The 16,297-nt window shown below is 55.4% G+C and overlaps 1 protein-coding gene across 2 annotated transcripts in view; it reads left to right on the top strand.

The window, feature by feature from the left end:
- Positions 1 to 2,908: 2,908 nt before the first annotated feature.
- CCDC62 (coiled-coil domain containing 62) overlaps positions 2,909 to 16,297 on the top strand; it is a 35,225-nt gene continuing 21,836 nt past the window's right edge. For both annotated transcript variants that reach the window (XM_051837806.2, XM_051837803.2), the window contains exons 1-6: positions 2,909 to 3,067; positions 5,885 to 6,077; positions 7,929 to 8,095; positions 10,579 to 10,680; positions 12,086 to 12,257; positions 13,339 to 13,440. In XM_051837806.2, coding sequence (XP_051693766.2) covers positions 3,032 to 3,067; positions 5,885 to 6,077; positions 7,929 to 8,095; positions 10,579 to 10,680; positions 12,086 to 12,257; positions 13,339 to 13,440 — 772 coding nt within the window. In that variant the 5' untranslated portion in view covers positions 2,909 to 3,031. The remainder of the gene's footprint in view (positions 3,068 to 5,884; positions 6,078 to 7,928; positions 8,096 to 10,578; positions 10,681 to 12,085; positions 12,258 to 13,338; positions 13,441 to 16,297) is intronic.

Raw genomic sequence — 16,297 nt, 5'->3', positions numbered from 1 at the left:
ATTTAAAACTGTCCTTGTGTGTTAACTTGTGAATGTTTTTCTTCGACTTGATACTTGAAATGCGACAGGGGGTTCCAGTGCTGTGGCACAGCAGGTAAAGCCGCCACCTGCAGCGCCAGCATCCCAAATGGGCTCCAGTTCAAGTCCTGGCTGCTCCATTTCTGATCCAGCTCTCTGCTGTGGCCTGGGAAAGCAGTGGAGGGTGGCCCAAGTCCTTGGGCCCTGCACCGGCGTGGGAGACCTGCAAGAAGCTCCTGGTTCATGGCTTGGCGTTGTGGCCATTTGGAGAGTGAACCAGTGATGGAAGACCTCTTGCTCGCTGTCTCTGTCTCTCTGTGTGTGTAACTAACTCTGCCTTTCAAATAAATCTTTTGAAAGTAAATAAGTGTGACACGGGGGAGGAATTCAGCCCGCTGGCTGAGCCACCAGCATCCCTCAGTGGAGTGCCTGTAGTCGATTCCAGTTTCCCAGCAGTGCAGACCCCGGGGGGGCCGTGTTAATGGCTCAAGTATTTGGGTTCCTGCCACTCTTGTGGGAGACCTGGATTGCATTCCTGGTTCCTGGCTCCCAGCCCCTGCCCCAGCTCAGCTGGGAAGTAAACCCCAATGGGAGTCCTGCCAGCTTCCCCCCCCACACACACTTTGTCTTTCAGAATAAGTAAAGTGCAACACAGTTTAACCTCTGATTGGTGTACTCACAGGGAAGGCAGTTAGCCTCACGGAGAGGATGCTGGCTACGGTGCCTGGGCCACGGACTGGAGTGCATGGATTCCCTGCCTACCTCTGGCTCCACTGCAGCTTCCTGCTAACGCACACCCAGGGAGGCAACAGCCAAGGTTGAAAACGTAGTGATAGTCCAAGGATTGACTGGTTCACACATTTTTACACTTTAGTATTTTTAGCATAAAAGGATACAGACTTTCAAGCAGCCTTATGTAAGAAATGTGCCATGATTAAGCTGGCCAACTTCAAATGCAAATATGGTTTTGTTAGGTGGTCTTTTGCTAAAGATAGATGCAGGGTGGGTGTTTGGCATAGCAGCTGGGATACCTGCATCACAGGTGGGAGCGCCTGGGTTCAAGTTCTGCCTCCATTCTCCCCTCCAGCTTCCTGCTTAATGCTGCCCTGGGGGCGCGGGGTGGGGTGGGGGTGACAGGTGACATCTCAAGTACTTGAGTCTCACCTGTGTCGGGGACCTGGATTGAATCCCAGGCTCCTGACACTGGCCTATCCTAGACTTGGCTGTTCTGGGTGTTGGGAGAGTGAATCAGTACATGAGAACTTCGTCTAATTTTTTAAAAATTAGATGCCAAAAAAGATAACCAACAACAAAAATACAAGTGATTTCAAAGTATCTTCTTGTTACTACATAAATTTAAAGATGGCCCTGAGGTGGGTGCTGCTTGGGACTCAGCAGAGCGCCTGCACTCAAGGCCGCCTCCACTTCCCATCCAGCTTCCTGCTAATGCGCGCCTGCGAGCGGTGAGGCAGAGGTGTGGGCTCAGGTACATGGGTCCCAGCCACCTTGCGACTCCTGGGAGGAGTTCCAGGCTCCTGGCTTCAGTTCCTGCCCCAACTGTGGTGGGCATTCGGGGATGGAAGGGAGATCTGTTGCTCTGCTTTTCCAAAAATATTGTTAAACATTAATGCTTCCCTTTTAGTTCCTTTAGTTTCAGAATCAGGAAGACATTCTGGAATGAGTCCGTTCAGGACTTCAGTCTGGGTTTGTGTGTAAATGAAAAGCTAGATACGGTATAATTCTTTTGTTTCTAAGTTTACTGTCTTTATTTGAAAGGGTGATAGGGATCTTCAGTTTACTGGTTCGCTCCCCAGATGTGCACAACAGCTGGGGCTGACCAGGCCAAAGCCAGAAGCAAGGCGTTCTCTCCAGCTCCCCCATGTGGGAGGCAGGGCCTGCAGTACCTGAGCCATGCCCTGCCTCCAGGTGCATTAACAGGGAACTGAGTCGGAAGTGGAGGTGAGACGTGACCCGTGGCACTTGGATGAGGGAGCAGGTGGCCCGAGCTGCAGTTGAACCTGCACTCTCAGAGTAATTCTTAAGGGGCTCATATTTATGTCAGTTTTTTAAACTTACACCTCTCCTTACATATTTGTGTAGAAAGAAAGCCTGTTGGGTGGCTGGTACTCTGGCCTAGTGGGCTAAACCTCCGCCTGTGGTGCCGGCGTGAACCCTGGCTGCTCCACTTCCAATCCAGCTCCCTGCTAATGCACCTGGGAAAGCAGCAGTCGATGGCCCAGGTGCGTGGGCCCCTGCACCCACATGGGAGACCTGGAAGAAATTCCTGGCTCCTGGCTTCAGATGGGCCCAGCCCTGGCTGTTTGCACCATGTGGGGAGTGAACCAGTGGATGGGAGATCTGACTCTTCCTCTCTAACTCTGCCTCTCAATAAAATCTTACACCCTCCTCCCCCAGCACCCAGACTCCACTTCTGGTCCAGCTACCGATAGGCTGTTTGTAACCACCAGCCTCAATTTGCCTTTTATTTTTTAATAGTGCACCTTAATAATTACAAAGGTTGTGATTCAGAAAACAGGTCATTTCGGATTGAAAGTCTTAGGAGCTCACTTACCCTAAAAAAAAAAAAAAAAAAAAAAAAAAGTTTGGGATTATTAGTGTTTCGGGAGGGCCTCATCCGAACTGACCAGACCACAATGGAGGTAAAAAAGGGACAACTTTCCAAAACACCAAAAAGCACAACTCACATCAAACACTCAGCAGGCAGAGAAGTCCCCGGCGGCGCCCCCTCGCCCCCACGGCCCCGCGGACCGGGCCAGCGCAGCCGCCCCCCGCGCCGCCTCCGTCCGCGACCCCGGGCGGCCCCGCGCGCGCCCCGGGCGGCCCCTGCGCGCCGCCGTAGGCCGGGCGAGGCGCGCGCGGGGCCGGCGGTTGGGGGGCCTGCGGGGGCCGGCAGAGGGCGCGGGCGCGGGGGCTCCGGGCTCGCCCCGCCGCTGCGGGCCGGCGCGCCCATGGCGTCCCCAAGGTGACGCTGCCGGCGGCGGAGCAAGCGCCCATGAGCCTCTCGGCGAGCTTCTTCGCCGGGCGCCGGGTGAGCGGCGGGCCCGGGCCTGCGGGGAGGCCGGGGCGCGGCGGCCCGAACCTGGAACCGCAGGGGCAGGCAGGTGGACAGGCGGCGTCGCGCCCGCGCGGCCCCTTGGCCTCTGACCTTCGCCCTCTGCTCCCGCCGAGGCCCGCCGCGAACGGGCACCTGCGTGTTACCGAAGGCCCGCGTTTCTGGGAAGGCGGTGACGGGGTGACCCGAGTGTGCCCGGGTCGCTGGCCGGCCGGCCTGCCTGACGCACTGGGGTTCGCGGCCGGTGACTTGAGCCCCTGGACTCCGGGTTCCCGTTCCGTGTGTGGTTCCTGCGCTCACCACAGGGCTCCCCCAGGCGGCCCGGGTGACCCGGGGGGCCCCGGTGAGCTCTGACCTCGCAGCCTTGGAGCCCCATCCTGCCCACCAGGTTAGGTCGGGGCTCCGGGCGCCCGTGGCCGGCGTCTGGCGGGGGCTGCCCTGTGCCCTGCGGCCCGGGAGTCAGAGTGAGGCATCCCCGTTTTTAGGTGGGAAAATCCGGGTTTGGAGAAAGCAGTCGCTACCCCGCTTAGGCAGCTCCGGAGTGGCCAGGCCTGGATTCGTGCCCCAGCCCCCAGACTTTAAAACGACGTCTCTTAGGGGTCGGCGCTGTGGCTCAGCGGGTTCAAGGCCCAGCTCGCGGCCCGGCATCCCATTGGGTGTCGGTTCAAGTCCCGGCTGCTCCTCTTCCCATCCAGCTCTCTGCTATGGCCTGGAAAAGCAGGAGAAGATGGTCCAAGTCCTTGGGCCCCTGCACCCACGTGGGAGACCTGGAAGAAGCTCCTGGCTCCTGGCTCCTGGCTCCTGGGTTCTGGGTTCTGGGTTCTGGGTTCGGATCGGCGCAGCTGAGACCTTTGTGGCCAACTGGGGAGTGAACCAGCAGACGGAAGACCTCTCTCTCTCTTTCTCTCTCTCTCCCTACTTCTCTCTGGGACTGATCCAAACTTGACTAACTTAAAGTCTCTTAAATCTCTCTTGGGACTGATACAAACTGAACTGAATTAAAATCAATTTTGTGAGAGAAATTTTTACATACACAGAAGACAGCAGTACAATAAACTCCCACACATTCAGTACCTGGCTTGTACATTACCACGATTTTGTCACATTTGCTTCGATTTCCTTTTCCTTTTCATTACTGATTTTTAAAAAGTCATTTCACCTTACATACTTCTGTATGTATTTTTTTTTTATTTTTAAGGATTTGTTTATTTATTTGAGAGGCAGAGGTAGAAAGAGAGACGGGTCTTCCATATGCTGGTTCACTCCCCAGTTGGCTGCAATGGCTGGAGCTGAGCAGATCCGACGCCAGAAGCCAGGAGCTTCCTCCAGGTCTCCCATGTGGGTGCAGGGGCCCAAGGAGTTGGGCCATCTTCCACTGCTTTCCCAGGCCACAGCAGAGAGCTGGATGGGAAGAGGAGCAGCCAGGTCTCAAACCAGTGCCCATATGGGATGCCGGTGCCACAGATGGAGGCTTAGCCACTTCGCCACAGCACCAGCCCCAGTATGTACTTTGAATAATGAATATTTCTTATAAAACTATGATGCCACTTTCATACCTAACAATATCACTTACAAAAATTCCTGTTCAGTAACTTTTTTAAAAAAGATTTATTTATTTGAAAGAGTTACAGAAAGAGAGACAGAGAGAGAGAGAGATCTTCCATCCACTGGTTTACTACCCAAATGGCTACAACAGCCAGGGCTGAGCCAAGCTGAAGCTGGGAGCCAGGAGCTTCCTGCAGGTCCCCCAGGTGGGTGCAGGGGCCCAAGCACTGAGACCATCCTTTGGTGCTTTTCCCAGGTCTTTAGCAGGGAGCTGGATCAGAAGTGGAGTAGCCAGGACTTGAACCAGCGCCCCATGGGGTGCCAGTGTTGCAGGTGGCAGCTTTACCTGCTGTGCCACAACGTCAGCCCCATTCACATTTTTAAATGTTTGTGTATTTATTTTCACCCACTTGAAAGGCAGAGTGACAGAGATCTCCCATCTCTCAGCTGGTTCACTCCCCTAGTGCCTGCAACAGCCAGGGCTACACCAGGCTGAAGCCAGGAGGCCGGACTCCATCAGCATGTCCCACATGGGTGGCAGGGCCCGAAGTATTTGGACAGTCTGCTGCTGCCTTCCCAGGCTCATTGGCAGGGAGTTGGACTGGAGACAGCCATCAGGACTCGACCAGTGCTGGGCTATGGGCTGCCAGCATCGCAGGCAGCGGCTGAACCTGCGGCACCACCGTGTCATCACAAGACTTGTGTGTGTTTGAGAGGCGGAGTTACAGAGAGAGCGAGCGACAGAGAGGAAGGTCTGCTGTCTGCTGGCTCACTCCCCAAGTGGTCGCAACGTCCGCACTGAAGCCAGGAGCTAGGAGCTCCTCTCCCGGTCCAGCTCTCTGCTGTGGCCTGGGAAGGCAGTGGAAGACGGCCCGAGCACTCGGGCCCCTGCACCCGCATGGGAGACCAGAAGAAGCGCCTGGCTCCTGGCTCCAGAGCAGCCCAGCTGCGGCCGTTGAGGCCATCTGGGGAGTGAACCAGCGGATGGAAGACCTCCCTCCCTGTCTCTCTGTAACTCTACCTCTCAAATAAATAAATCTAATTTATAAAGAGGTTAAGTGCGTGACAGGTTTAAACTTGTTTTAAACATGCGTAGTTTTGATGCCATGTAATCAACAGTGAGTAAAACTTAATGTGATTACTTGGAACTGGCAACAGAAGAAGGTACGATGATTGGGACGTTATTCATTGACTGATTTAGGTGATCGATTAGTTTCGTTTTGACGTCAGGCTGCTTTGTGTGTTTAGAACATCGGGTCGGAAATTGAAATCTCCACCGTCGAGAAGCAGCGGAAGGAGCTGCAGCTGCTCATAGGAGAGCTGAAAGACCGGGACAGAGAGCTCAATGACATGGTCGCCGTGCATCAGAGGCAGCTTCTGTCCTGGGAAGAGGACCGGCAGAAAGTGCTGACCCTGGAGGAGCGTTGCAGCAAGTTAGAAGGTGAGGACCCGCTCGGCAGCGTCGTGGCACTGTGTCCGCCTGCCGGCTCGCTGGGAAGGCCGGGACGAAGAGCTCCTGCCGTCTGGGGTTTAGGCTCACAGAAGATAGGCAGGCTGTGAGCAGCCACCATCAGACAGGCACCACTGGGGAGTCAGAAAGGATGCTGGGTGGAGCCCAGTTAACGTGGGGCGAGCTAGGTGCGCTCGCCCTGACTTGAACGGCACGCAGTATGTGTCTGAAGCTAACCAGCCCAAAGATGTGCAACTTCCATGTGTCAAGATGGAAAAAAATAACAAGCGTGGGCAGCATTGTGGTGCCAGTAGTTAAGCTGCTGCCTGCAACGCTGGCATCCCGTACGAGCCAGCATCTCATATGAACCCTGGCTGCTGCACTTCCAATCCAGCTCCCTGCTAGTGCTCCTGGGAAAGCAGTGGAAAAGAGCCCAAGTGCTTGGGCCCCTGCACCCACGTGGGAGACCCGGCTGGAGCTCCTGCCTCCTGGCATGTTGCAGCCATTTGGGGAGTGAACCAGCAGACAGAAGATACTCTGTCCCTCTCACTCTCACTCTGCCTTTCAAATAAATACATCTTAAAAAAAAAAAGAAAGAAAGAAAGAAAGAAAACATGGAACAAGAGTCACGGGGTATTTAGAGGACAATTTGAGGAAGAATATGAGTGAAGACAGCTTCTGCCCACCCACTGCTCAGGTCTGAAGCTTTCAGTATTGCACTTAAGAACCTAAAACAGTCTTTTCTACCTATTCTAAGGCTGTTGTACTGGTCGGGAAGATGCTGGTGGGAGTTACCGGGCGCAAGCTTTGGAGAATGTTTGCCAGCCTCTGGTACCGTGGCGGGCGCACGTGCCCCACACCCAGCACCCCACTCCTGGGGATATGCTCACCCTGCGGTGCGCACGCCAATCACCTGAGGGGCTTGTCAGGACAGATTCTGGTTCGGTGGGGCTGGGGCCCCGGGGTCTGTGTTTCCTGCAGGTTTCCAGGTGCCCAAGGGCCACAGGGGGGCTCTAAGAAAATCTTGCAAAAATGTATGGAAATGAATATTCAGGGGTGGGCGCCTGGCCTGGCGGGTCAGACGCTGGTTGCGATGCCTGCATGCAGAGTGCCTGGGTTCGATACCCGGCTCCGGCTCCTGACTCCGGCATTCTGCTAATGAGGACCCTGGGAGGCACTGGTTGGGTCCCTGTCACCTGGAGACCAGGTTGAGTTCCCAGCCCCTGGCTCGAGGGCCATTTGGTGCATTTGGCCGTGAACCAGCGGGCGGGAGCGCTTGGGTGCCCCCACTCGCCCTCTCTGCCTCTCAGAATTGCTGCGAGGAGGCGGCAGCTGCCGTCCCCTGCTTGCCCCGCCTGCCTGTGGTTTTGCTGCAGGTGTCCCAGGAACCTAGCTTTGCTTTCCAGAGGAGGACATTCGGAGCAGCGTTGCTGATCATTGGGTTACCATCAGGCACGGCCTGGATAAATAAATGTTGTTTGACCGTCTCACGGCCTGTTGCGTAGCAAGGTCGTGTGCAAATGTGAGTCGGCAACAGCGTGAGTGGATCCCAGGATCCACTTTGCAAATAGAAGTCCCAGAGTGTCTGAATCCCTGTCTGGGTCACCTGAAGCTGTGTTTTAGGGATGCGGGTGGTGGGTGCGGTGGGAGCTGAAGGGAGTGCGGAGGAGGCGCACCGGGGCTCGCGCCTATGCGGCAGAGGGTTTCCTGGGAAGAGCTGTGCTGTAGAGCAGTGCTTAGCACGGGTCCACTGTCCAGCCCCCGGTTCTGAAACCTGCGCGTGCTAAGCAGGCGTCCCAGCTGCCCCCGCGTAAGCGTAAGCGCTGCTGCCGTTCCCCCCAGGCGAGCTGCAGAAGAGAACCGAGATAATCCGGTCCCTCAGCAAGAAGGTGAAAGCGCTCGAGAGCAGCCAGGCCGAGTGCCAGGCGGCGCTGCAGAGGACGCAGCTGCAGCTCCAGGAGATGGCGCAGAAGGCCACGCACTCGTCGCTGCTCTCCGAGGACCTGGAGGTGGGTGCGCGGGACGGCGTCCTGCACCTGGGCCGCCGTGCGCTGTCCTGCCCGGAGCTCCGCGAGGCGTGTTCAGCAGCTGTGTCGCTGGGTTGAGGAGCATCCCCCATCGCGGAGCAATGGGTTCTTTGAGGAGGCTTGTCAAGGCTGAGAGAAATGTCACGTTTTTGTAGCTTCCAGTAATTCATTCTTCCCTCCTTCCCTCCTTCCTTCCTTCCTTCCGGACAGGCAGAGTGGACAGTGAGAGAGACAGAGAGAAAGGTCTTCCTTTTTCCGTTGGTTCAGCCCCCAGTGGCCGCTGAGGCCGGCACACTGCGCTGATCTGAAGCCAGGAGCCAGGTGCTTCTCCTGGTCTCCCATGCGGGTGCAGAGCCCAAGCACTTGGGCCATCCTCCACTGCACTCCCTGGCCACAGCAGAGAGCTGGCCTGGAAGAGGGGCAACCGGGACAGAATCCGGCACCCCGCCCGGGACTAGAACCCGGTGTGCCAGTGCTGCAGGCGGAGGATTAGCCTAGTGAGCTGCGGCGCTGGCCTTTTTTTTTTTTTTTTTTTTTTGACAGCAGAGTTAGTGAGAGAGAGACAGAAAGAAAGGTATTTCTCCCGTTGGTTCACCTCCCAAATGGCCGCTATGGCTGGTGCTGCACTGATGCCAAGCGAGGAGCCAGATGCCTCCTCCTGTGTACATGCACAGCCCTGTGTGTACATGTGTGTGCCGTGTGCCCTGTGTGTACATGCACAGCCCTGTGTGTACATGTGTGTGCCCTGTGTGCCCCGGGTCCACACACACGGCATCCATGTCCCGGGTCTGCACACACGGCCCCCCCGACTCTGAGGACCCGCAGCACCGGGGCGTTTAGTCAGTGATGCATTTATGTGGACACAGCGTTGTCACCGGAAGTCATTGTTCACATTCAGGGTCACTGTCTCCTTCTGTTGGTCTTGGCAAATCACAGTGGCACATGCTCACGGTGTGGCGCCTGCAGAGCAGTGCCACTGCCCTCCCCCTCCCTGGCTGATGCCAGTGACGCTGATCTTTTGCTATCTCTATAGCTTTGCCTTTTCTAGAATGCTAGTTGGAATCATGCAGTGCAAAGATACCTCAGTACATGCGTGGAAAAATGAGATAAAAGATAAGTTTACTTTGGCTCGAACTATTTTTAAATCCGTGCATGGTTTTTCATGCTACGCATTTCCATGGACTGTTTGAAGCCCCTGCATATAATCTTTTCAGACTGACTTTTTCACTTAGTACCATGCCTGTGAGTTTCTTGCTGAAGGTGTTTGCAAAAAATCTGCTTATCCCTTTTTTTTTTTTTTTTCAATTTGTAAGTACAGCATAAACACAACCAATTATAGCAGACAGGATGCTGTGTTGTTTTTTTTTTTTCTTTAAAGATTTATTTATTTGAAAGAGTTACACAGAGAGAGAAGGGGAGGCAGAGAGAGAGGTCTTCCATCCACTGGTTCACTCTCCAGTTGGCCACAGTGTCTGGAGCTGCACCAATCCGAAGCCAGGAGCCAGGAGCTTCTTCCAGGTCTCCCACGCGGGTGCAGGGGCGCAAGGACTTGGACCATCTTCCACTGCTTTCCCAGGCCACAGCAGAGAGCTGGATTGGAAGTGGAGCAGCTGGGACTCAAACTGGCACCCATATGGGATGCCAGCACTGCAGGTGGCAACTTTACCCGCCATGCCGCAGCTCTGGCCCCGAGTGCTATGGTTTGAAAATAGCTGGTGAATGGGAATATTCTAGTGTGAACTTTTTTTAGCATAGAATTTTTTGAAATGCACAGAATTCACTGGTGCTCCTTTATTTCAGCAAAGGAGATTGCTGACTTATCCAGTTCTCATTCATTCATCGTCTCCTTTCTTCCCAACCTGAAATTATACAGAGGAGAGATTGGCAAGCAGGCGTGCTCACTCCCATAACCAGCATGATCAGGAGGGTGAAGTTGGGTACTGGAGGAAGCTACAGTCAGAGGGGGAAACAGACACTGTTCCTGCGCATAGTTTCTTAGTTGGCTCTCTTTATTTCTTTAAGATTTATTTTATTTATTTGGAAGGCAGAGTTACAGAGGGAGAGAGGGAGAGAGAGAGAGAGAGATCTTTCATCTGCTGGTTCACTCCCCAAATGGCTGCAACAACCGGAGCTGGGCCAGACCAAAGCCAGCAGCCAGGAGCTTCTTCTGGGTCTCCCACGTGGGTGCAGGGGCCCAAGGACATGGGCCATCTTCTGCTGCTTTCACAGGCCACAGCAGGGAGCTGGATCAGAAGTGGAGCAGCCAGGACTTGAACCCCATGGAATGCTGGCATTACAGGGGGTGGCTTCACCAGCTACGCCACAGTGCTGGCCCCGGCTCACTTTATTACACAGAAATGTTACAGAAGAAACAAAACAGAGGCATGCGCCCAGACTGTGGCTCATGGTGGTAAAGAAAGCTTTCAAAGGACTCGGTCCATGTTCTGCGTGCTGTTCCCTTGCAGGCTAGAAACGAAAACCTCAGCAACACGTTGGTGGAACTCTCTGCTCAGGTGGGGCAGCTACAGGCGCGAGAGCAGTCCCTCACCACCATGATCAAGCTGAAGGTAACAGAGCAGAGGGCCGTGGAGCTAGATCCGCCCCCGGGCCCCACCCGGCCCGGAGGCACCGGGAGAAGCGAGGGAATCGAGCTTAAAATGATGTCCTCGAAGCCCTGGGAGGGGCAGTGGGGCTCTGTCATGGCCGGGGTGCCTGAATCCCCTTGCTTTCCTCCCAAGAACCCACAGTTGGGAATCAATTGGTTGGTGCCATTTTGTGTGTCAGCAGTCAAGCGGTTGCCATGGTCACTAATGTTGTAGACAAGTGGGGTGGTCCTCGGTGTCTTTTGCTGTGGGCTGCCTTGCACCCCGGTAAATAGGGGGATGGTGTTGGTGCAGCAGGTGCGGGGAGTCATCATCTTCACTCGCCTGCAGCGGATTCGTGGGATTTCCAGGCCCTCCTGCGGGTGCCTTGGCAGGGCCTGTGCAGGTTGCTCCCCACCCTGGAACGGGCCACTTGTGCTACTTTCTGTGGGGTTTTTCCCAGCACAGTCGTGATTGAAAGGGGTATGGGTGGGCTCTCTTGAAGTTAATCAGAGTGCTTTAAAATCGACCGAACTGTCTTTAGTCCAGCAGTGGCCATTTTATTGGCTTCCACACCGCCATGGTTTCCCTCATAGCCGCCATGGTCCCAGGGAAGTTGGCGCGAGGGCCTTCCCCGCAGCGTAGAAACAGGGGTCAGTGAAGAAGGAGCTGGGCTTTTGTTTTCATGGCAGCGGTCTCTATTAGAGGCGAATGCGCTCCAGGACGTAGTTACCGCAGGAGGAGGCAGGAGCCCAGGCGAGGTCTGAAGGAGACGGCTCACTGGGATCACGCGCCTGTGAGCGCTGTTTCTCCGGGCACTGGCCTGCTCCCAGGTTGTGCTGGGTGTAAATCTGCCGAGCCCTCTTGCTCCCATCCGTCTTCCTGCAGGGGGGGCTCGGACGCTGAGCTGTTCCAGAAGGCAGCCTGTGACGCTGAAGCAGGGGTGGAACCCGTTACTCATGGTGGTTCCACCTCATCCGGAAGGGGGGCCTTTCCTGGCTGTTCTAGACCTTGTATTGTTTGAACTCCTTTTAGCAAGCAGGCACCTTCCTGTGATTCAGACAACTCAACAGTACGGTTCTCACGTGCCCAGGCTGGGGCTGAGGTCGTGGGGCCCGCGGGAGGGGTCTCCCCACCCCAGGCTGTCAGGCCGCCCGTGCTGTCTCCTCTGGAGCCTGCTGAGGGACAGGAAGTGCAGAGGCAGCACGGGCCTGCGTCTGTGCGTGGCGGTGACCACACCACCTTGCTGTGCAGGTTGAACACGTTACTGCATGAGGAGTGCTTAGGGCGGAGGCTGGCGCTCAGGGACGGCCTGGTCAACGTCATCTTTTCTCACCAGTTAGAAGGAGTTTATCGATCTTTATCAATCATTTTCCAATTTGGTTTTTAGGACAAAGATATCATTGAGGCAGTCAATCACATTGCCGACTGTTCGGGTAAATTCAAGTTGTTAGAGCACGCTTTGCGCGATGCCAAGATGGTGGAGACTTGCATTGTGAAGGAGAAGCAAGACTACAAGCAGAAGCTAAAGGCGCTTAAGATTGAAGTCAGCAAGCTGAAAGGTAAGGCCGAGACGCGTGTCCGGGGCGGCCCTGGCTGAGACGCGGGGCCCAGGTGGCCGTGTGTGCACAAGACACCGGGCCCAGGTGGCTGTGGACAAGACGCGGGTCCCAGGTGGCCGCGTGTGCACGAGACACAGGGCCCAGGTGGCTGTGGACAAGACGCGGGTCCCAGGTGGCCGTGGCCGAGACCCGGGTCCTGCAGGCACACGTTTTATTTGGACTCCATCTGATACTCACGAGTGGATGTGTCCTGGGCCTTACCTGGTAACATGAGTTATCTGCTGTGTTTACATAGAACTGGGCAAATGACAAAGCGGGGGAGATGCACAGAGCCTCGGATGTGAAGGGAATCCTGCCCTGGTGTAGGGGCCGTCCTCGTCAGTGTCGCTAAGCCCACATGGGGGAAGAACTCGGAGCTTCCACTCCCTCTCCTGGTGACACCGAGCACGCCGGTGTGTTCCCAGCCTGGAACCTGTTCTCTCAGACCCCACGTGTCCTCATGGAGGAATTTGCGTGTAGCCCCAAGTCCGCCTTCCCTCCCCTTCCAGGAGGTCAGTGGGAAGGCGGAAGGCTCTGGGCCTCGGTCGCGTGGTCCCCTCCTGAGTCCGTCACCGCCTGCAGCCGACCCTGGTGGGACTCCAGGGCTGCTCGGCTGTGACAGGAACACCTCACACTCAGGCTGCGGGGCTCTGTGCCAGTGACAGAGGCGTTTCTTGCCTTACCCCAGTCCTGTTCAAGGGAGCCAGGAAGGAAGCAAGGGGGATGGGTAGGGTTTGTGGCAATGATTGGATTTTGTCCTAAATGCAGCGGAAGGGCTTTTAACCGAGAAATGACGGGAGCAGATTCTTATTTTTCAAGACTCTGCTGTGTGCACTGGGCTGCAGCCAGGGAGGCCGGGCCAGCGCAGGGAGACCAGCAGGAGGGGGCAGAGCTGTGGCGGGGGTCACGTGCGGGGTTCGGCCGTGGCTGCAGCAGGACACTGTGGCAAGGGGAAGGGTGCTGGGCGCGCGAGCTTCGTCGCAGGCTCGCTGCCCTGGGCACTGGTGTTCATCTGCGGCCTTTCCCCCTCGTGTCCGTGGAGACGACCTCAATGAGAAGACCACGGAAAATAACGAGCAGCGAGAGGAGATCATTCGCCTCAAGCAGGAGAGGAGCGGCCTGCACGACGAGCTGGTGTTTACTGGTAAAAGTAGATGACTTCTTCTAATGGTTTTTCTAAAAAATATTTTTATTTATTTGAAAGGTAGAGTTACAGAGAGAAAGGTCTTCCATCCGCTGGTTCTCTCCCCAAATGGCCACAATGGCTGGAGCTGGGCTGATCTGAAGGCAGAAGCCAGGAGCTTCTTCCTGATCACCCATGTGGGTGCAGGGGCCGAACCACTTGGGCCATCATCCGCTGCTTTCCCAGTCCATTAGCAGGGAGCTGGATCAGAAGAGGAGCAGCCGGGACTTAAACCGGCGCCCGTATGGGGTACCAGTGCCACAGGCGGAGGCTTAGACTACCGTGCCAGAGTGCCGGCCCCAAACGTACGCGGTCTTAAGTAACTGAATAGTTGTGCACGTGGAGCCTGGGCTGTTCCGTGAGTCCTCTGTGACAGCTGGTAGAATCAGCCCCTCTCTAAAGAGCTGCACTACGTTTTCAGGTTTCTTTAAACACCCTGTGCGGGACTGGGACCGGGCGGAGAGCTGTGAAGCTGTCTCCCTGCCCACACCGTCCATTTCCTCTTCTGCAGAATGAGGAGCCCCTTTCGCCCGTGCGGCCTGCGACCAGGCCTCTCGCTGAAAGCCTCGTCTTCCTGTTTGAAAAGCCACTTGAAAAAATCCCCAAGTGGGCGCTTGCTGCAGTGGCTAAGAGGCCACGTGGGGCACCTGCATCCCACGTCAGAGGGCCTGGGTTCAAGCCTCGCCTCGGCTTCTGTCCAGCTTCCTGCTAATATTGACCCTCAGAGAGAGCAGACGACGACCCGCGTTCCTGGATCCCAGCCACCCACGTAGCAGACCCAATCGGAATTCCTGGGTCCTGGCTTCAGCGTGGCCCAACCCCGGCTGTTGCAGGCATTTGGGGAGTGAACTTGTAGATGAAAGATGTCTATCTCTCTGAATCTCTGCCTTTCAAATAGAAGGGACAAAAGTGTGCTTTAAAGGAACCTAGCGGGTCAGTGTGTGGTGCAGCAGGGTAAGTCACCACTTGCAGTGCCAGCATCGCTCATCAGAGCACCGGTTGACTCCCAGCTGCTCCACTTCCCATCCAGCTTCCTGCCATTGCTCATGGAAGCCATGGAAGGTGGAAGATGGCCCAAGTGCATAGGCCCCTGCCGCACATGTGAGAGACCCAGGTGGAGTCCAGACTCCTGGGTTTGGCCTCAACCAGCCCTAGCCTTTGTGACCATTTGGGGATGAACCAGCACATGGAAAGTCACTCCCTGTCTTTTCCCTCTTTTTGTCTGTCCCTCTGCCTCTCAAATAAATAAATAAATCTTTTTTTTTTTAATCTTACAGATCAATGAAGGGAGGACATTTATAATTTTGCAAATACTAGATAAAACTGGAAATTCAACATTTTCCCAGTTTTGCAAATGCATCACGTACAATTATTATATTTAGAAAAATACTCACGTGTTTTATTGTATCAGTGTGACCTTGAAATAAGAATGCAGGGATGACATTTTCTGGATCTAAAGCAAGTTTCCTGATGTCCCCTTTGGATAAACATGGAAATCACATTGGGTCCCCTGCCCACCCCTCTCAGCATGTGCTCTGGGGTGACCCCCCTCCCCCCTCCCAGCTGAACCTCGGTGGTATCTGGAGCTGATTTGTATCCCTGCCAGCCACAGGTTTTACTGGGTTTCGTTTTGATAGGAAAATCATAGATTTGGAGGCAAAGTTCAAAACGGGGAATTAGATGAACAATTTTGACTCAGCTCATGCCTACCCTCCATCCCTCTTTCTAAGGGAGAATAAGTTTCTGAACACTAAAAGGACAAAATCATATTCCACTGAAGATTGTCCAGTGAAGGGGGACTCTTGTCTCGGTGGAGGACGGAGGAAGGCCGCGTGATCCTCCACCACGAGAGGGCGCTGTGTGCACTTCTGGGGTTGCCGGGCCGCCATCGCCGCCTCCTGTTTCTGGCTGTCTGTGTGCCTGGCGCCCTGGGAGTTGTGGAGGGGCTCACGGGCCCCCCGAGAACGCAGCGCTCTACAGATGCTGTGCACAGAGCGCCGTGGCAGCAGGGGAGGGGGCTTTCGATGTTTATGACATCGTTCGCAGGCCATCCAGGATCATCAGCTCAAACGCCATCGGCTGTGGGGTTACTGAGTGTAAGTCGTGCCTGTGGCTGCCCTGGCAAGGCCAGGCCAGATGATTGGACGATTCTGTGGGCCGTGGACCGCCCTGGGCCAGACGTCGCCCAGCACTGCTGTAGGGGTCGGAGGAAGCCCTGCAGGATGGCTGCCAGTGCCCTTCTCGATTCCTCACTCCTCAAACTCACGCATCCGATCACGTGTAGCTGGGCGAAGTATGTGGATTGCTGGGTGATGTCACAGCCTGTTTTGTGAAATGACTTTTCTGTCATTTCTTAAGCTGATTCCTTTTTTTCTTTTCCTTTTCAAAGTTTTATTTATTTATTTGAAAGACAGAGTAACAGACTGAGACGGAGAGACAGAGATCTTCCATGTGTTGACTGACTTCCCAAACGCCTGCAATGGCCAGGGCAGGGCCTGGCTGAAGCCGGGAGCCGGGAACTCCGTCCATGTCTCCCACGTGGTGGCAGGAACCCAAGTGCTTGTCATCGTTTGCTGCCTCCCAGGCACGTTAGCAGGAACCCGGATTCAAAGTCCAGAGTAGGGGCGGGCGCTGTGGTGCAGCAGGTTAAGTTCTGTCTGCGGTGCTGGCATCCCATGTGGGCACCAGTTCAAGTTCCGGCTGCTCTGCTTCCAGTCCTGCTCCCTGCTAGTGCACCTGGGAAAGCAGTGGAAGATGGCCCAAGTACTCGGACCCTGCACCCACGTGGGAGACCCGGAAGAGGCTCCTGGCTCCTGGC

Source organism: Oryctolagus cuniculus, chromosome 21 (genome assembly GCF_964237555.1).
Source record: "Oryctolagus cuniculus chromosome 21, mOryCun1.1, whole genome shotgun sequence".
NCBI classification, from domain to species: Eukaryota; Metazoa; Chordata; class Mammalia; order Lagomorpha; family Leporidae; genus Oryctolagus; species Oryctolagus cuniculus.
Note: the sequence above shows the minus strand (reverse complement) of the source record. Positions and strands in the feature narration are given on the sequence as shown.